This window comes from Amblyomma maculatum, chromosome 1, assembly GCF_055883805.1.
Source record: "Amblyomma maculatum isolate TAMU_Amacu chromosome 1, ASM5588380v1, whole genome shotgun sequence".
NCBI classification, from domain to species: Eukaryota; Metazoa; Arthropoda; class Arachnida; order Ixodida; family Ixodidae; genus Amblyomma; species Amblyomma maculatum.
This window is the reverse complement of record NC_139344.1, coordinates 187,275,841-187,296,052: the sequence shown is the minus strand read 5'-3', so window position 1 is coordinate 187,296,052 and position 20,212 is coordinate 187,275,841. Positions and strand designations below refer to the sequence as shown.

At 47.5% G+C, this 20,212-nt stretch overlaps 2 protein-coding genes across 5 annotated transcripts in view; one reads left to right on the top strand and one right to left on the bottom strand.

The window, feature by feature from the left end:
- The window catches only part of Mcr (macroglobulin complement-related), a 198,744-nt gene that overhangs the window by 122,994 nt on the left and 55,538 nt on the right, over window positions 1-20,212 (top strand). For both annotated transcript variants that reach the window (XM_084589834.1, XM_084589835.1), the window contains exons 2-12: window positions 5,399-5,515; window positions 6,924-7,107; window positions 7,728-7,896; window positions 8,778-8,900; window positions 8,960-9,033; window positions 9,109-9,148; window positions 9,246-9,330; window positions 9,406-9,526; window positions 9,641-9,865; window positions 10,226-10,474; window positions 18,572-18,685. In XM_084589834.1, the coding sequence (XP_084445960.1) occupies window positions 5,406-5,515; window positions 6,924-7,107; window positions 7,728-7,896; window positions 8,778-8,900; window positions 8,960-9,033; window positions 9,109-9,148; window positions 9,246-9,330; window positions 9,406-9,526; window positions 9,641-9,865; window positions 10,226-10,474; window positions 18,572-18,685 (1,494 nt within the window). In that variant the 5' untranslated portion in view covers window positions 5,399-5,405. The remainder of the gene's footprint in view (window positions 1-5,398; window positions 5,516-6,923; window positions 7,108-7,727; window positions 7,897-8,777; window positions 8,901-8,959; window positions 9,034-9,108; window positions 9,149-9,245; window positions 9,331-9,405; window positions 9,527-9,640; window positions 9,866-10,225; window positions 10,475-18,571; window positions 18,686-20,212) is intronic.
- On the bottom strand, window positions 11,377-12,699 carry LOC146205148 (uncharacterized). 3 transcript variants are annotated; one of them, XR_014704132.1, is made up of 4 exons: window positions 12,452-12,694; window positions 12,239-12,264; window positions 11,975-12,071; window positions 11,377-11,572 (listed from the first exon to the last, which is right to left on the bottom strand). XR_014704132.1 is itself a non-coding variant. In XM_084589836.1 (3 exons), exons 1-3 carry the CDS (start codon window positions 12,666-12,668, stop codon window positions 11,533-11,535), a joined length of 354 nt encoding a protein of 117 aa, XP_084445962.1. In that variant the 5' UTR covers window positions 12,669-12,699; the 3' UTR covers window positions 11,377-11,532. The 3 variants fall into 3 exon arrangements, 2 of the variants coding, with proteins under 2 accessions (XP_084445962.1, XP_084445963.1); XM_084589836.1 differs by lacking the exon at window positions 12,239-12,264 and having other exon boundaries at window positions 12,452-12,699; XM_084589837.1 differs by lacking the exon at window positions 11,377-11,572 and having other exon boundaries at window positions 11,699-12,071; window positions 12,452-12,696.

Sequence of the window (20,212 nt, the reverse complement as noted above, 5' to 3'; positions counted from 1 at the left end):
CGGTCCGGAGCACGCTTTCTTGCTCCACTGGTTGTTTGGATCAACTCGGAACACTCTAGCTCGATCCGCCGACAAAAGTCGCATCTCGCCGGAAGTTCTAGTCGATGATTTCGTCACTTTTCCAGAGCCTGCGGGATATTTTTGGCTGTTTTTAGCTGAGCATCACCGTTTTTCTTTTTTTTTTTTTTTTATATTATCGCGAATAATTGTAATTACGTCTATACGTCTACAACGTTAAAACGTGCGAAAGCAAGTTGCAGAGGGTCGCACTCCTGCCTCTTTATCAACCGCAGTAAATTTGTTTCTGGGATGCAACTTCAATTTCCGCAACCGGCTCAGCATTACTGCCGCGCGCTCTGCGTGTTCCGCTGGTCGACCAAGGCTGATTCGCTCTATAGTGGTTTAGATCGCTCAGCTCCAATTGACCAGTGGAAATCGCCAAACATTGCCGGGCCCTGATTTGGTCGGCGGGTTGTGTGACGTGACGAGATCACCTGACAGGGACGATTTGGCTGCCAACTCGGACACCTCCCTCCCTGAGATGAGAATCGTACCTTCAGGGACCCTTGGACACCCTATAGGCTATGCACGCGTGGTCACGTTGCGTAGCTAAACCTCTGATTTATATCTGTGTCGGGTCTTCCACATAATGTGGTAGCCTACGACTGTATGCTAAAGATTAGCATGCGAGATAATGGAGGCACGAATTAAGGAATTTGTGATTAAGCGAGCAGCAAAGTACAACGCACGCGAACGAGGATCCGCAAGGGAAGCCTCCAAACGGGAGCCATTTCGAGCCATGTCGTGCACTTTTTTTTTCTCCTAGTGCCCGACTGCTTCAATGGCGTTTTACCTGGCAGGAAGTGGTGGCTGACTTCTACCGGCTTGGAAGTGCATTTAATAAGAGTCCGTTACTATATTATTGCGAAAGCAATACACTGCTCGCAGTTTGAGCCGTCAGCGTGGCCCGGCGGTGACCACCGTTGACCTTTGACCTTTAGATGACCCCCGTAGACGACTCCAAGCTGGCAGGAGCTGCCAACTTGGGTCTCTCGTTTCACATGGGACGGTTACGTCAGAATCAGCCTGCTAGCACCCTGGCATTCACGTTACCCCTATAGGCCACTAAGGCACGTTCATACGGCTTGGTTCAAGAGGGCCTTTATATGTGGGCTGAGGAAGAAGAAGAAGAATGCTCGGTCACCCGCAGCTATTGCTTTCGCTCAATATTCGGTTCAGCAGCGTTGAACTCTTCTAATATTTTGCCTTTGTCACTATATATTGACAAAAGTGGGCCCTGTCCAGCACTTCGCGAGTTCTGCGACGCTAGTGGCGCATGCCGTTATTTGCTCTTTGTATGTGTCTTGTGGTGCTTGATGTCCCGATGCCGATGAGCAAAAGAAAGAAGTTATAAATTTTTAATCAGCTGCGAAGTCACGAGGCGCTAACGTGACACGTTTACGGTGGCGACTTTTCGCAGCATTGGCCACGTGGCGAACGTATTAGCTTCTTGCTCGGCGGCGGTATACTCTTGCTTTACAACTCGATCCTAGCTAATTGTCCTTTAGAGAATTGAGCTTCATATGCGGTAGGTCCGGGGTTCGGTCGTCAGTGCCGCCGGGTTTTTATCCATGGCCTATGGTTCAGACAGGGCTGCATGTGAGACTGCGGGGCTTCGTGCGTCCACGTGGGAGTCATTGCTTCGCCTGGCTGGCCGCCGTGTATACCTTAACTGTTCTCGTTGTCTGCACAGAGGACGCATCTTGGGCGTTACAGGTGAACGTTTTGTCCTCTGTACGTTATTGCGCTTTCGATTAGGCAGTGCCCGCAAAATGCGTCTGAATCGTTCAGCGCGGCGCTGATTTGTAAGCAGAATGTGCTCCATGTTCAGCAAATTGCCATAAAATGGTGGGTTTTGTCACGACCTGGGAACGCGGCGCGTGATCAGAAGCAGGCATGCACTGCTATTTAGCGTTTAACCACCATGTCAAGGATATTTGAGGTGTCCTCGTGGCACAGTAGCTTTTATTGAATCAAGGCCGTTCGAAACCCGTCAGATCGATTACGCTCATAAACATGAGCAAGAGCACTTGTGGGCATCTTTTCTGTGGCGATAGAATTCTATATATACCAGTGGGAAGCGTTGCTTCTACACGGCCGGCCACACCACAGAAGCTGGTACCCGGCTCAGTGGCTGTGTGGTATTCGCGATAGTGAATCTTGGCCGCCGCGGGTGGACCACCGAAATGCGCTGTTCAGACACGACCCTCTTTGATTGGATTCTGTGGTGGGCCAGCGCCGCACGATGGAGCTCGAGCGAAACAGGCGTGAGTTCGCGCGTGCACAAAGCCCTGTGCCAGCGTCGTTTGCTGTCTACACTTTTTCTCGCGACTGCGACGTGTGCCGTGCTGTTTTTACCGGCTGGTTCTTCCCTTTAATCGGTCCTTCGTTCGATGATTGTTTGGTATAGCTAGGGCAGCTAGCGAATAATACCGTATTGAAGCACAGAACGGACAATTTCGGTGCACGCCAGTAATGGAAACAACCTTGTCGAGTTAAGAGCGGAATACGTCTTTGTGGCGACGTGTCTCACATGAATATTCGATGCAGTAAATCTGAGTCGGTGATCAGCCGTATGTATTGGGACTGTATTTGGAAAGCTTGTTTCTACAAGTACCTACAATTCAAATTTGCCAGCCCATTTCTCTCGCTAGACACTTGAAATGGCCATGTTGAATTCCTGTAGTTCATTTGACTTATAAGCCTGTTTCACATGCACCGACCGCTGCGGCAAGAGGCACGATCGCGGAGAAAATTTTTCCGATTTGTTTCAACTTCGTCGCCACCGTTGGTAACTGGTTTTCGCGCCTCGTCGATAACAATCTCGAGCGTTTTCAGCATGATTGAACTGACACACCAACGTTCACTTAACATATGTGAGAATAGTTAGTGGCGCAAGCTTCAGAGCTCGAGGTTGTCGCCATGATGTCATGCGGCTTATTGGCACTGAGGATCTGGTTATTTCGACTGGTGATAGCAGTAGCAGCGAAAAAAAAAAAAAAAAGAAAAAGTACCGTTGTTCCTTTATCATATATTCGTCCCCTAGATTTGAGCTAAACTCTGACCCCGAGATTTTCTCTTTCTCTCACATGATCTTTCACTTCCTTCCTTCCTTCCTCTCTCTGTCTTCCTCTTTCTCTTTCTTTCTCTCTCTGTCTTTCTTTCTCTCTCTGTCTTCCTTTCTCTCTCTCTCTCCTTCCTTTCTCTCTTTCTTTCGTCTTTCCTTCTCTCTTTCTCTGTCTCCCTCCCTCCCTCCCTCCCTCCCTCCCTCCCTCCCTCTGTCTTCCTTCCTTCTTTCCTTTCTCTTTCTCTCTCTCTCTCTCTCTGTCTTCCTTCCTTCTTTCGTTCCTTTCTTCCTTCCTTTCTTTCTCTGTTTTCTTTCTTTCTTTCGTTCCCTCTCTTTCTCTGTCTTCCTTCCTTCCTTCCTTCCTTCCTTCCTTCCTTCCTTCCTTCCTTCCTTCCTTCCTTCCTTCCTTGCTTCTCTCTCCCTCTCTTAACAAGGCGTTGCATGGCACCGCGTGTGGAGAGTCGACCGCAGGTTTGCGGCGCCACGTATATGGTGCTTGCCAAAAATTTCCTACCACGCTCAGTTTGCATTCGAGCGGCGTCGTTGGTCTCTTGTGAACCCCTGGCACTCTATAAAGATATCTGCGGACTGGTGTGGACGGGGGCTTTCACTCTTAACATATTTGAAGGAGCTACATGGTGTTGGGGTACACGTGTATCCGACTTTAGCGATGTGGTCAACCATGCTTAGACTAAGGCTTTGAGCTCTGTGCAAAGCTGCTACGCACTGCTGGCTCGGCCCTGAGGCGGTGGTATTTATGTGCTCGTGGTGGATCGGCTGCTGTCGCATTTATTTGTTTTCCTCCAGCATGGTTCCGCTGTGTTAAATGAGAGGACCTACTTTCTCCAATTATCCCTGCTTTTATACAGCATGTGACCTTACCAACAAGAGGCGAAAGTGATGGGCAGCAGCCGTGAGCGCTAAAACCTCTTCGGCGACGATCGCCTTTGCGGCTCGCGTTACGCTTCTTCACTGGAACTTGGTCAACGGTCGGTTAGTTTGCGGCTCTTCTTCGTGTGGTTGCGCTTCGGTCGGGCGACGAATAGAGCAAGGACAAAGCCTGGAGCTCGTTCGCGTTTTGTCGTGCTCCCAACATGAGTTTAAACGCGATATTCCGTGTGCATGTAATCCTAAACCGAATGGAGTAGATCCGCTGTCAGGCCGCGCTGTATTCCGAACATATGTTCATGCAGAAAAAAAAAAGGGACACAACTGCCACGAGTCGCCCTCAGGGGCTACACGAGACGCTAAGAGCGATGTCTACCGGACTTGGGAATTCAGTATTCCATGACACGTAGTTTTTTTTTTTTTTTTTTTTTTTTTTCTCATCATCGGTTCTACAGAAAGCGATTAAACGTCGCTAAGATCTCGACAAAGTCACGGAGCTTTATTTCCCGGGTTATCGGAGTTTTCTCATTGAAGTTCGTTCGGAATTAACCACACCAAAAGTCGCTCTGACGTAAGCAGAATGAGCTTGGTGTATAAGGTCTGACGTCTCAAAGTGACACCTTATTAGGGAGGGAAAATAAGCGCATTAAGATCATGCAGAATAAGAGGCGCGCCTGAGTAACAAATTTAATGTATGATTTTTAAATATCTTGCTCAGAAGAATGAGCGTAATTTTCATTATAAGCTCGAAGAAAACTTCTATATATACACTTGTGCTGCTCTCCTAAAGCCAAGAGAGCAAAATGAGTGGAATAATTCCTGAGGCTCTCCATACGGACACTGTGGAGCGAGGCCTGGACTGTTGCCTCAAACGTCATTTAGTTAGCTACACGCTGGGCAGTTGAACGGCACAGAGAGGTCGTATTTTTTCTCTCATTCGAAGTAACTGCTTGACTTCAATTTTCATGTTCTTGCGCATTCTCCAGCGCGAAGATGCGTGGAGAAAGCGCCTCAAAATACTCGCTACATGAAAATGCTGTTCGCTATCTCGATTTCATTTAATCCAATCAAATCGCCTGTCGTTGCTGCCAATTAGAGGATAAATTGCCAGGCAATTCCGCCGAGGTAATTGGCCGAAAAAGTGCATAACTACTATGATATTTCTTGGCATATAAGCGCCGCGTACATTTCTAAATACCCGCACGGGCGAGTTGGTTTCGAAGGCAGCGCCGCTTGGCGCAGTGCAGGCATGTCGTGTTTTTGCCTGTATGCACCCCTTCGACCGCAGCTCCATACCTTTCTTTGTTTACAATCTGACGCTTGTCTCCTTAACTCGAACCGAATGGCAGTTTGAGTCTAAGATGCCGCCTTCTTATCTTGCAGGGCGACCATGCTGGCAGTGCCGTCGCTGTTGATGGCGCTGCTGTCGCTGTCGTCCACGCAGTATGCTGGCTACACGGACAACAGGATCGACAGCGTGCCCATCCACCACCAGCAGCCGTGAGTTCCCGCGCAACTCCCAAAGACTGGCAGCCACGTTCACGCCATCTGCCGGAATAATTTCAGAAACTGTTTCCGGAAACGAGTGATGAACGCTTCCTAATTTTGCCTCATTTTTCTCATCCTCTGTTGACGACTTAGAAGAAAAAAAAATAAGGTAACGGAAGGGAACAAGCAAGGGGAGAAAAGGGAGGGACGCTGTCAGGGATAGACATGAAGAACGAAAAAAAAAAAAAGATTTTCCTTTATCGCTTTCTCCCCTTGACATCGCGCTGCTTTCGAGTGATGTTATATCGACACTGCAAAATGTCCATCGCCTTGCCTATCCGAGCTGCTGCTAAAGGAGACGGATCTCTTGAGGGCAGTCTGGACTGTCGTGCCGCCGTGCTACTGGTGATGCGGAGGAAGCTCATGCCACGTTGTGTCGACGCCCTTCCAACTTTCGAAGCTGCCGGATCCAGTTCGCGCGTGGAGGGCCAGAGCGCAGCCGCCGGCTCAAGCTGATTGCTCAACTGGGCCGTTTTTATGTCTTGCATTACATTTGCCATGTGCGTTCCACCATGAAATGGTGCGCTCAGTTTCCAACCAGGAAAGGCGCACATTTTTGTTCCGCCAGGCAAAGGAGGTTTCTTAGCTGGTGCATTTGAGGCGTGAGCGCTCCCTGTTATTCTGACCTATGCTCGTTTACTGGCAGCCCTTGTTATCGCTTTGTTCTTTTTAACCGGGTCAAGTCTTTTCGCGTATGCTTTCGTATACGCTTTCAGTGGCCGAGCTTTTGCTGGGTGCCGCCTCAGTCCGTAAAAGGCTATGCATTACCCCTTCAGCGACAGTCTTGGCTTTGCGGTGCCCGAAGAGCTCCCTCGGGAGTCATGGACACATATCGCCCGTTACTCTGTTGTTCTTTGTATAGTTGCTTCGGTTTTTTATTTTTTATTATTATTTTTTTTTGCGATCTCTGAGAGTAAAATATATGAGCCGGTAAATAATTGCTAAACGTCGACAAGCGGCTGTATACGCCATGCATCCACCGCTCACGGTAAGGAACTTAGCCAAAAGTGTGGTATCCGCCAATGGAAATGTCACAGCGGTTGTTTGCAGCCGAATACCGACTAACAGACTGATGCGTAGCGTTCAAAATTGTCCCAGGTTGCCCTCCGCTCCTTTTCGACATTTCAAAAATGTTTGCCGTGTACCTGTCGGTGTAGTTTTGAAAGAGTGCGGACTAACGGGCTGCGGGGGCGGGTTTTTTGTTCGTTGTTCTTGTAACCGCTGTAAAAAATTTGAAAACGCGAGCTGGTACATTTTTATTTAGTGCCTGGCTGAATGCACTGTAGGAAAGAAATTGGCATAGTGATATGTGTGTGTGCGTGCGAGAGAAAGAAGGCGCGTGCGTGGCGTTCTCACGCAGGACTCACCTGATCGTGGCCTCTCGGCTGGTGCGGCCGGGTCAGACGTACCGAGTGGTGGTCACGCTCCTGCTGCAGATGCCGGAGCCCGTCACAGTGCTCGCATCGATCCAGCGCAACGGCGTCGAGGTCACGCAGAACAGCCGCGAGTGCAGGGCCCCCATACCGGAGGAGATCCTCCTCAAGGTACTCTTAATCGACGCCAACTGTTTCTTGTGCGCACGGCCGCAGAGGTCGTGACATTTCGGACTGGCTCGATACGCATTTCCGGTCTATTCGGAATGGCGTTGTATTCCCGTCAGCAGCAATGAACTTAAAAAAAAATAAATAAAAATAAAGAGGCTCCAATTGATTCCAACTCCTCCCCATAGTTGCAATTAATTCTCGGAAGGAGAGTGTATCGCAGTAGTCAATGATAGTTGCTCACAATAAAAATCGAAGCTTCATGGCTTTCACAAGAACTGGTGTGATCAGGGGACTGCGCGCGCAAATAAGTAATCAGTGCGCTGACTCCTTTTTGTCGACAGAAAGCTCTTAGCGTGTTCATCGTCATGGACTGTCCCGAATATGCCGATTCTGATGTGACCTATGTGTGCTGCTCTCTTTTCGGTGAACGTACCATCGCGTTGTTCTGCTTCTTAACAGAGGGACAATGGTGAGCGAAGTGTTCTAACCCATTTCACTCTTTTTTTTTTTTTCGCACAGCCGTCTATTTTTATTTCCTGTTCTTACGAAGGAATTAATTGGTTGTCGAAGCTTGCCTCGGCCACCGTATAGAATACATTTGCTCGTGTCTTCCTCTGCAGATTCCCCCGACCAGTGTGTCGGGCAGCTACCGACTCAGGGTTGAAGGGAACATCAACGGCGTCCTGGGCGGCACTGCCTTTTCCTACGAGACTGCACTCGACTTCTCTCAGCGCTCAATGACCATATTTATTCAGACGGACCGACCACTCTACAAGCAAGGCCAGACGGGTAAACACACGGCATTCCTCGCTTTTCCTCCTTTTTTTTTTTTTATCTCTTCCAATGGAGGCTAATCGGGCTCCCGCAAATATTTCGCCAGTCCTAATAAGATACCTGCGCGCATCCAAACTCTCTGCTTTGTGCTGAGTGGGCATATATTACGACGTATTGCAGCAGTAATCACTGGCTACCGGCAGAGGGGAGGTCGGGTGAGGAATTCTATGCGACATGCACCCGCCTATGCATGGGCCGCTATGCTTACGTGCCTCTTCTAGAGGAGGGTGTCGCGCAGTACTCTGCGCTTCTCCCGCGTTCTCCCTTGAGGCTCCGCACTTTTGATGGTGGGCTTCAACGTAAAGATTGGCGTGAATTCGCTATTTTTGTCTCCGTGGTTCAGTCCCGGCACACATGATTGTCGCATTTTGTCGCTACGTAGAGTCGAAATCAGTCATTGAATTTTAGAACGCACGACACTGCTTCTAGGGGGGAAGAGGGGTGGGGGCTCCGATTGAGGTCGCTTTTCGGGGTTGTGCGCGGCACTGCGAAGACAACGTACGAACCGCGGTGCTTTGATTACGTCGTGTCTGCGCTCGTCGCTGCTCGGACATGCGTGCAATATTCCAAAATTCGCTAAACCCCTCGAATACACAATCTAAGCCGAACTGGCGTTATGTGTATCAGGAACAGACGTCATTGCGACCTGTATTTCTTGTTTACATTGCACAAGGGTCCCGAGTGTGCAGCTGACCTTTTTTTTTTTTTTTTCTTCCTTGTCGGCAAGCCTCGGATGGAATAGTGGAATAAGCGACGGTATCATGTTTGCGCTGGCATGGTTATTTAAGAGAAATTCGTTCGGGTGAGGAGACGTGCTTCTTCTGCTTGCTTTTCAGTTCATTTCCGCGCACTGCCAGTCACAACCGAGCTCAAGGCATTCTCGGATGCCGTCGATGTTTACATGCTGACTCCAAACCGGACTGTTGTTCGCCGTTGGCTTTCCAGGCGAACAAATTTGGGTAAGCGTTCAGTTATATATCTCTCGCGCGGTGACCTACTGATGTCGGCTTCACTTCAGGTGCTGTGAGTCTGGAGTACCCATTGTCCCCGCAACCGGATTACGGAAAGTGGACGATTCAAATCATTGCTCAGGTGTGTTTTACCTGTTCTGCGTGCTTTATCTGTTCTAATTTTTCGTTCCCTTTGTTTTTTTTTTTCTTCCCTTAGGGCCAAGTCGAAGAAAAATCGTTCGTCGTAGAAGAGTACTGTGAGTATTGCGTCACGAGAGCTATGCGCCAACTTTTTGGGAAGCGACGCGTCAGGAATTCCGGATTTCAAAATGCTCCATTTTCGTGCCTTTCCAGACCAAACAAGGTTTGAAGTCAATGTCACACTGCCAACATTCTTTATGGCGACGCAAGAGTACATTCACGGCACTGTCGTAGCCAAGTGAGTCCCGCTGCGTGCCCCCGCTGGTCTTTCGCTTACCTGAGAGCGCGCTTACGTTTCTCTCTCCTCAAACAGCTTCACAAGTGGTGCGGCAGTCACGGGAAACCTGACACTTCGCGCTACTGTTGAACCGATCAACCCCACTTACCAGATTCACCGCAGTTCTTACCCTAACATCGAGAAGGTGTACCGCTACGTAAGTTGAGCCGTACTTTCCGCACCGCACAGGCAGAGAAACAAGTGGCCAAAGGAAAATTGGCCGCCTCTCTCACGCGACGCGCTGAGTGCATGCCGCTGTCTTGTCGCGCAGTTCGAAGGAGTGCGGGACTTCAGCTTCTCCCTGCGCGAGCTGAGTCGCCTCGTGTCGCGCCTCGACGGCATGAAGGTGGTGGTGACCGCCTTCGTCGGGGAGCGCTTCCTGGACCTGGTCGAGACTGGCTTCTCCGAGTCTATCGTGTTCAACGCCAGCCTGCAGTTGCGCTTTCTGGGCTCGTCTCCGCAAGTGTTTCGCCCCGGAATGCCCTTCAAGGCCTACGTGAGTGGTTACGCCGTCGGCAGCACTACAGCCCCCGCGGATTGTGGAACACGCTCTCATGAAAGCAGAGCGGTCTTTACAGATGCCTTTTCATTTAGTGGGCAAAATTACTGCGTGGCTCTTTGGACTGTGATCGGTTGATATTTGAGATTATTTAAAGCAGTGTGACTAATAAGCGACACTTTCTTGCTTTTTTTTTTACACGGTTTCTAAGGAAAACCGTATGCATATTCTCTCGTCAAGCAGAAGTCCAATATGAAAGAAAGCCCCAAATTTATAATCGACTGCTTCCCATCCTTCGAACGCGCTTATATTCTGATGTTTACTATGGCCCACACGAATAATGAGAATTGACCGCAGGTGAGCGTCTCGTACAGCGATGGCTCTCCGCTGCCGGCTGAGTACTTCCGCAACAAGCGCGTGGAGGAGATGCTTCGCGTGACGCCGTCGGTGACCTTCGTGAGCGGCGGCGCGGGCGGCGGCCAGCTCTCCGAGCCGGTGGCCACTGCCGTGCCGGGATCGCCGGGCATCTGGGAGCTGATTCTTGAGTCGACGCCCGCTCTCAGCGACCCGACCGCCGTGAACGCCGTGCGGGCCCTTCGCCTCGAGGTGAGCCCCCATCCGCGGTCCGCTTGGTGAGTCGGTGTTGCGAACAGGAGGGGTCCAAGGGAAGGAAAAGACCGCGCAAGTCTGCTCAGGTGACAAGTTCGTTATCGACAAGTTCGTAGACAGCGAATCCGACCCCGTCACGCTGCGTGGTCACCCGGAGGCCGGGTCGTGCTCCGTAAAGCGCTCTATCCATTGTTTTATGCCCTTGTAGTCCTGCGCATGTTTTTCTTTTTTTTTTTTGATATCCTTTCTTTTTATTGTCTGTCTCCCTATATATTATTTTCCACTATTTCCACTTAAGGTTGCAGTGAAAGTTTCATCTCCACAAACTTACTGAGGAGCGCACCTATGTGGCCAGCAACACGATAGAAACCGGTAGTAGTAGAGCCTGTGACAGACATGGGGAAGGCTCAAAATTTTCCCACATTTTTCTTTTTTTTTTCTACCCCAAAATCATTAACCGGCGCTGCCGTGATATCTGGACAAACCTGTGCCATAGCCTAGGTAACGCAAAATGTCACTGGAACGTTATCTGAATGGCCACAAATGTCAGAGAGCAACGTTGCCTGATTGTTGCTAATGTCACTATTTTTGATCACCAGATAACGTTATGCCCTAATGTTCCTACGTTCTGAAAACGTTGACGTTATGTTATTTCAACGTTATGCCAACAAAAAATGACAAAAAAAAAACGTTGCCTGTACATTACTTTAATATATTCTAAACAATGCATGCGGTACCTTCCTCAAGGAGCTTCTAGGCAAAAGCTACATAACCCGCAACATCTGTTCCTACTAGACAAGGTGCAGCCATAGCTGATGAATCGTGCATGAGTGCATTCTGCCTTCCTGAAGTGACTAATGTATGCTTATATGTCGACAAGGCACCGACCAAAAGGCAGTTACGCAGTAATCGTGGTCTGCTGACTGCTGACCGGTCACTTGAATGACACAGCCAGTGCAAAAATTACGTCAGGTGCACATGTGAGATCATTTACACAATTTATTTGGCATGATTGTACATCTGTTGAGTCAGCAATTCCATGAAGAGACGAGCAATCACATAGCTGCCAGGTCATCCATTCCATGAATTAGGCCACTAAATTAAAAGAACAAAAACACAAAAAAGATTATTATTCAGCCAAAATTCAAGACAGCACTTACAAAGTAATCAGACATCTAAAACTAAATTTGCAGGACCAGAATCACTTGTGTGTGGAGCGTGCCAATATTTATCGGATAGATAGTACAAAAATAAAGAACACCAGGACACCCACTGAATTTCCGCTTTTAAAACCATCAAAATTACAGCTGATGCAAAATTGATGGCCTTACACTATATCCTAGAAGTTTACTTTTATGTCCCATAGGTTTTGCCTATGCTGTTCCATATGATATGCTGGTAAGCTAAGTGACTGTGACAAGTCCAGTTTTTGCACAGCTTGATGCACAAGTAGACTAAATGATAGTCCAGCTTCCGTACACAGCATAACAGACCTACCGTTTTTTGCAGCGTGCTGGTGCGTGGCGAAAATGGTCGCCAATGTCATGTCTCATGTCCACTTCCTTGCCCAACAGGCAAGACTGCCGGAGGGCCACTGCGCAAACAAAACAATATCACAGACTTAGGGCAGTAAACCTAGACACACACTGATATTTACTACAAATTAACAAAACCCATTACATCTGTTATGAACTGTGAACACGCTTATGCATACATTGAATTATGCATCTCAATCTATTATACGACTCAACGAATCCACACCTTTTGCACAAGGTTCTTCAGAAGCCCTGAAATGAGCAAAAGAAAAAAAATTAGAAAATACGCAGCAGCAAAAATGGACTGCTGGCCAGAATTTAAAAAATAGCCAAATATATATTTGTGCCAGAATAAAACCACAAATATAAAGCTATAACGTGCAGTGCACAGTAAAATGTTGCTTACAACACCCACTACAGGCACAATGCAAGTTTTTACCTTGGATGCCGCTTTCTGCTTGTGCTGCTGGGCTCACTGGTACTTGTGCTGGTCTCGGTGGAGGACGGCCAACGAATGGTAGTTGCTTGGCTTGTTGTGTAGGAACTGTAGATGGTAGGCGATGATTATCGCAGCTTTCATCGCTTTCACTTTCCTCACAAACAAAAAGAGCCTTCTGTTTCCTTTTTTTTTGTTGGAACGTTGCTGCCGTCTTCATCCGACACTGCAGTTAAAAATGTTTCAATTCAGTTATTTCAATAGTGGCTTGCTAAAGTAACATTTACAAATATAGCAGCAAAGCAAATGGAATATGCATGATTAATATAGAAAGTGTAAACATATCAGGCAAAAACATTTTAGCAGCAAAACTGGACTCGTACTTCCATACAATGCCTTCTTGGTGGGCTTTCTTGGCCTTTTTGTCAGCCGTTCCTCATCAGTTGTCAAATCTGACATCTCTTCAGCTTTCTTCTCTCTTCTCTTTGCGTCAGCATATGTTGCAGCAAGCAAAGAGTTCAGTGTAGAAAGATTGAATGACACGGCTAAAGGGAAACTGAATGAAAATAGTAAGCAGACCCGTGAAAAGGCAACGTTCACAACTGCTTAGCAACAATATTATTAAAATAAGAGCATAACAATATCACTATAACAGGAACCTTGAGCCAATGAGCAACAAACACGATTACTGATAAGAGTCATTAAATTAAGATAATGTGTGATTATTTCACCATTTTGGTTCAAAAGTTCTCCCCTCTGGCAGTGCTTAACTTATGTGCATCGTTGCCTTTGTACACTGCCACAACCAAGAACCTAAAGCTCCAACTACCCTATAATCACAATACTATCTTGTGACAAAAAAAAAAATGACGTACTAGTCTCGCCTAAGATTCGGCATTTGTGTGCAATCCATTCTTCTCCAGGCTCCTCGCAGTCTTTTATAGCGCTTGGGCAACGAGACGGGGTTCGGTATGACGGCCATAATGTTTCCTCATTCTGCACCCAGAATTTTGGGGACGGCAGCAACTCCGTCTGCACTGCTGAATTCGACGATGTAGAACATCCTGCAAGAATATAGCACAGTTAGCATAACAAGCACTAGTGCCAAGTCAAAGGCATTATTTTCTAAGTGCCTCTGTTGAAGAGACACTACTGAGTTGCACTTCACTGCTCAAGTTTTCAATCAATGAGAGTCAATTTATGGTCAGTGTGTATTTTGCCAGCAGCTGAGCGAGATGCATGTCATTGAAACTAGTTTTCTTTGCACACTTATTGCTGGCGTTTCAGGAAATTAAATCGCTGCAAACACTATCTCCTACTTGGCATGTGCTAGAAATTTTCATCAACAAGAAGTTTACTGCTGATTTCTAAAGTAAAAACAGCGCAACACAGTCGTGGCGAAGAATTTCAGCATACTTAACTTCCAACTATTTTCAGTCCACGCAGATGACACACACACACACACACACACACACACACACACACACACACACACACACACACACACACACACACACACACACACACACACACACACACACACACACACACACACACACACACACACACACAAACACAAACACAAACACAAACAAACAAACAAACAAACAAAGCGCCAAAATGCTAAACCGGAATGGCAAAGGGCGCATACAAACACTGAGCAAGTTAGTTAGCGAGATGGCTGGCTGGTGGCCCCAACCGGCGGCCTGTGGGCTATCAAACTAGACGAATTTTCAGTCACACTTCGAGCAAACGATTAATGACACTAATCGGTCACACAGACCTAATGATGCGGCTCTTGACACGGGCGTGACAACTCAGGCGTTAGCGTGACACTGTCACGGTGACCACACCGCCAAAGAGGCAAAATAATTTCAGCATTTGTCTCCTGATCAGAACACAAGCAGCTCTGCTGAACATCTGTGATGCGGGGCAGCGCAGCACTGTTCTGCTGCGAAAATGCATGGCCAGTCGTTAATGACAAAGAAGTTCTGATTAACAAAGCTGCAAGGAATAAACAGAAAACGCGTGGCGCATCCAATGTGGTTCCAGATGCGGCAGTCTGAGATATGCCTACAAGCCAAAAGGGAGGTCACCAAAGCAATAGCAACTCACCTGTGAGCGATGAACAGTGCATGCAGTCGGAAGATTGAGTTCGCACGTGATGCGGCTGCGAAGTCGGCACGAAGGCACTCAAAGTCAAAATGCACACGAGCACAGGCAAGTGGCAAGACAAGGCATAACGTGCAAAAAAGCTCCATTAAGCCCCACAAGAGCCATGTCGTCGTGTTTCTTTTGTCCCGCCATATTGAATGTGGTGCCGCATGGTGCCGCCTGAACGCAGCAAAATAATACGAAATAAATATTTATTAATTTATGCTAATGTTCAAGCTTAGTAATTTACTGCGTGAAAGTTTTTTTATTTGCAAAAAATTGTTTATTTATGGTTATTTATTACATAAACGCTTTCGTTGGCCAAGACGGCCAAGACAAGCAATGTATGGCACACAAACGAGGTGTAGTCGAGCCAAGCTCAAGCCCAGCCTGTGTGTGTTCACATCTCACGGGTAATGCTTGTGTAGCAGTGCGGAAAAGTGGCTTTTTCTCCTGAACACGCCTTATCATGATGTATCAGCTTTGCGCTGTTATAATCCCGATACTTGTGCGTAGCTGAAGCAAGTGATCATACTGCTCATTCGTCGATGACCTTCAGTGTACCATGATGCGTACCGCTCGTGTTTGCAAGTAAAGCTGTGTCTACCAGCGATGGAGAGGACATAGTGGTGTATCATTGATGTTGGAAGAAGACAGAAATTCTGACGCAGGGCAACCAAAATAGCAGCACTTTGCCAATCTGATAGCCCTACTGTACAGCAGTCCCTTACAAGTTGAAACTTAGCTACTGCCGAGGAACATTTTGAGAGGGTGGTGTTTCACAGCAGTGAGTCCAGTGCTAGTAATCATAGCAATGACGATGAAGAATTGGTTTCTCCATTGTGCCCCGTTGATCCACCGCCAACTGGCGAAGTTGCCGAGTCTTAAGAAAAAATTCTACAGCAGTATTCATGCAGCAGTGAGCTCCGCGATTTTTCGTCAAGCGAGAGTGAGGTGGATTTAGCTCCGGCTTTGCACGACCCACTTCGTTCATGGGCTGTAGATAACATTTTTGCCGCCCACATCACTAAGCTTCTGAAAATTCTGCAGCCGCACCACCCAGACCTCCCTTCTGATGCCAGAACACTGCTGCGGACGCCTCATGCCAGTTGTCACCAGCATGGGAAGTGGCACTTACTGCTTTTTTGGCGTCACTGGAAACCTCATTCAGCAACTAGAAAGTGGAGCCATATCAGTGAGCGCTTCAGTGATTTCCCTGACAATGAACGTCGATGGTGTGCCCTTATCTAGGAGTTCGTCGAAACAGTTCTGGCCTGTGGTTGTGCGAGCCGAAGAAAGCTCGCGAAATGAACCTTTCCTTGCAGCTCTCTACATAGGGGACTCAAAACCCGAGAGTGTTCACTTTTAGAGCTTGGACTGCAACATGGTGAAGCTGTGTTCCCTAGTGATTGTTCATGCATTTGTTTGCGACATGCCTGCGCGGGCATGTCGCATACATGCAGCATACTATGCATGTGAAAAGTACATGCAAAAAGGCATGTACTCTGTAGAGCATAGGAAAGTTATATTTCCTGATGTGTTGGCCCCTCTGCGTACAGGTGAAAACTTCACCAACATGACACAGCCTGATCATCACAAATTGCACATCACCATTGCTCAAGCTGGGCATCGGACTGGTTCCCACTAGACTATATGCGTTTGGTTTGCTTAAGAGTTATAAAAAGACTTCTAGTGCAGTATTGGACATCACTGCCCCATCAGTGTCAATGCTGCCTTTGAGTGCACGTAGGGCCATTTCTGAGAACTTAGTTACTTTGGCTGTCAACACTCCACAGGAGCTTCAGCGCATTCCAAGGACCCTGCGTGTTCTAGAATTTTGGAAGGCATCCGAGTATAGAAACTTCCTTGTTTACTTTGGCCCCATTGTTCTGAAGCAACACCTTGCTCATCCATTTTACACGCACTTTTGAAGCTAAGTTGTACCATCACAATACTGGCCTCACCCGATCTTTATATGACTTTGTGTGAATATGCTGAGCAGCTGCTGCTTAGTTTCGTTACAGAGGCAGGTAAGCTTTATGGCAGTGGCATCTAAAATGTTAGCATACATAGCCTCTCGCATCTGGAAGATGATGTGCGACGGTTTCGCCACATTGCCCTATTTTCAGCCTTTCCTTTTGAAGCTTTTCTAGGAAAGCTGAAGAGACTGGCCAGAGGCCATGCCCTTCCTACGGAACAAATTTTTATGCGAGCAGCTGAACTAAAGCAGTTCAAGCAACCAGCGACTCCTAGAAGTGATGGCATCAAGCTGTTCAATATTCACATAAATGGACTAGTCCCTGAAACAGTTCGGGTGCAGCGATTCAGTAAGACTACGATTGGGAAAAAAGTGTTTTCTACAAAGCCAAAAGACAGCTGTGTGAGGATAACGGGTGGAAATTTTGTCCTAATAAGAAATTTTATAGTAGCTGAAGGTGACGTCCTTATTTGCGGGCAGCACTATGCCGATATTAGTAACTTTCATGATGCAACGCTGTGGTCTGTTGACATAGGTGTTTACAGAGCCCGAGGACTTTCACGGGGTCTGAGTACGTGCAGCATCAATGAAATTGGTACAAAATGTGTGTGCTTACCGATCAAGAAAAATGCAGATGCTATTTTTTGTGCGCTCCCATTGTAAAAACCATACCTTTGCTTGGTACTCTCTGACAATGACAAAACCATTCCCACAACACGGTGTTTGTTTGCGCTCATGTCCATGATATAATTTTCACTGTCTGTTGGGCTCTCAACAGTATTGTAAATTAATAAAAGTATAGTTTGTGATATTCTTGACCGTTGTGATCTGATGATTTGTTGGAAAATAATTACTATCTAAAATTGTTTCCATGTTATAAAGCTGAAATTTATCACTTGAGCATATATTCTTGTCCAACCAGGAATTTCGCATTTCACTTTTGCAGCTTTATTAGCTTTGCCAGTAATATCTAACTCGGCCTGTTTATAAATGTTGCAATAGCAATGTTATCAAAACGTTGGTGAGATGTGTACACCTAACGTCAGTGCTGTGTATGCCTATAAACGTTATGATGACGTAATCTCTAAATGTCAGGGCAACGTATGTCTTGCAACGTCGCAGCAATGTGAGATTTTGTCGCATTACGTTGTGTGGAAGTTCGTACATACAGGCAACGTTTAGGCAATGTTTTGCGTTACCTGGGTTTTATGCCTCACCCACAGGCTCCAAACACTCCGCGGCGGCCGATTTCCTATACTTCCAGACTTTCCTGCAACGATTTTGGCGTTCTACTTGTGAGGGGCAGATCACTGCGCACTGCGCCTTTTTCTGTTTATTCCTGCGCATGTGGGCCTTGAGCGTTATCTTCTTTAGGCTGTCGGTGTGCTTCAACGTTCTGTCTCCCAGTGCACTCAGGCAGCCTCAGGGTCGCGCTCTTTTGCCTCATCTCATAACGAGTACTGCGGGAGAAGGGGGCTTTATTCTAGCTGGGCTTTATTCTCCGACGCAGCATAAGCGTGTGCGGTCTGACTCTATCCCTATCTATAGAAATCGTTGTAGCTCGGCACTGATGACGCGCTACAACGATTTGTAGTGAGCATGCATGGCTTGCAGTGAGAATTGCTAGTGCACCCCGCGGCACTTGGCGAGAGACTTTTAGTTTAGCGCTACCGATTTCCGCTACCGTCTACCGCTATCGCGCGAGCGTCAGTACGCATGCGCAGATCACCCCGCGGGCGAAGATGGCGGCATGTACCTGTCAAATTCCGGCGGACTCCGCATGCAGGGGCCAATCAGCGCGTGCTGTGTTAACGGGGCGCGGTAGCGGTAGACGTCCGCGGTAAGCGGCAGCGGTAAACTAAATATCTCTAATGTCGTTGCATATCAGAAATAATCCCCGCACTCGCCTGAGTGAGAGCCTAGTTGGCCATTGCTTCACGCGCTTATACTCAATAACTTAAATTGGTAAATTATTTTTTTTCTTTTTGCAGGCAGAGTTCTACGATCCCACGTATGGCCATGTTCGGACAAGCCTTGTGGCCTACTCTTCCTACTCGCCCACCAACCACCACTTGCAAATCGCAACGAGTACAAAGTTCCCCAAGGTGCATTCTAGTTGTGATATGTGTCGCGGCACGTTTTATTTGGTCCTGAGATTGCGATCTTGAGGTAGAGATGTACATACATACTACAGTATAGCGCGATTTGAAGGTTCTCACGTTTATTCATTCTGACTAAACCAAAAAATTTTTCGCAGTGTCACGACCGCTTAGTCTGCAACAAACATGACTGCGCAAGATAGAGGAATCATTCGGCTAGCAAAGCCTACACATTCACTGTTCGGTTCTCACGAAAGGAACTGTGTTTGAGTACTTTAATTTGAGTAGGTTAGTCTTGCATGAAGTGATCACCTTCAAATCGCGGACACTGTACAATAGGTGTCATAGAGCACGGAGTATGAGTACATGAAAAAATTGTGCATCGTTATCTGCTACTTTTTATTTCCAACATTCACGTCTGGAATTTGCAAAGCTTTGCTATTGCTCTGCCAGCGAAGAATGTTTGAAACTTTTTGCGACGCCTGAGCGGCTGTAGGCGGAAGGACGGCAGCAGCGAAAAGGGAGCGCGGCAGGCGCTTATTTAATCCTACGCTGTCCTCGTCCTTTGGAGCCCAGCTAATGCCTGTCCAAATATTTATCTGGCTGCTAAAATTAAGGCAAGATTAACTACAAAATAAATATATATTACTAGTTAGGACCAGGTGACATGCGCTGCCGTGACCCAATTGAACGGGTTCAGCCTTATCGATATATCCATTTATTCATAAAGAAAGCGGCCACGGCTGAGCGGCCTCCGTGCTTGCGCAATTTTACCAGTTCCAGTGACGTTACAAGATGTAAATGGTGACTCAGCGCATGCGCCTGCGTGAAACTATGCAATGCATACAAAAAAAAAAAAGCATATTCAAAGTAAAATTGTGGCCTCCGAGATTCGGTAATGATTCGAGGTACCCATCTTTGAGGCTGGCACGCTTCATTGATTGTGCTAGGTGCGCTGAGAGCCAAAGTCAGCCGCTGGGGCCCTGTGAGAGTGTTCCCACTTGTCGGTTATTTTACTCTACAGCCCAGACACGCACAATGTAGCTCATAGCTGGGCACGATAGTACAAGCGAGACGCGTTGGTACTCAATCAGGGTTATGACCCACAATTGGCTGGCGTACGCATTGAGACAGGAGGCCATTCGCTTCGCCATGATGGCTCAGTAGTTAGGGCGCTGTACTGTTGAACCCAAAGACACGGAATCATATTCCGGCTGCGGCGACCGCTTTTCAATGGCTGCGAAAACCAAGGTGCCCATGTGCTGTGCGATGTCAGTGCACGTTAAAGTACCCAAGGTGGTCTAACTTTTGTGGAGTTCTCCACTACGACGTCTCTCATAGCCTGAGTTGCTTTAGGGTGTTATAACCCATAAACCAACCAAGCACGAGACCATTCGCCATGTTTCCTGTACAGCGCTGGACGCGTATAGTCTGCGGCGTCATAGTTTCGTTTTTGCGCCTTCAGTCACTTGTGGTAGTGTCGCAGAGGCAATGGAACCGCACTGACAGCCGCAGCAGGATTCATGGCGGCCA

Bases quoted from the DNA above. Each gene is read 5' to 3' on its own strand.
- LOC146205148 (XM_084589836.1), bottom strand. From the start codon at position 12,668: ATGAAGACGGCAGCAACGTTCCAACAAAAAAAAAGGAAACAGAAGGCT. The intron at 12,072-12,451 runs GTAAAAACTTGC...TTGTTTGCGCAG, and splicing joins AGCAGAAAGCGGCATCCAAG to TGGCCCTCCGGCAGTCTTGC. The intron at 11,573-11,974 runs GTAGGTCTGTTA...CTTTTAATTTAG, and splicing joins CCAGCACGCTGCAAAAAACG to TGGCCTAATTCATGGAATGG.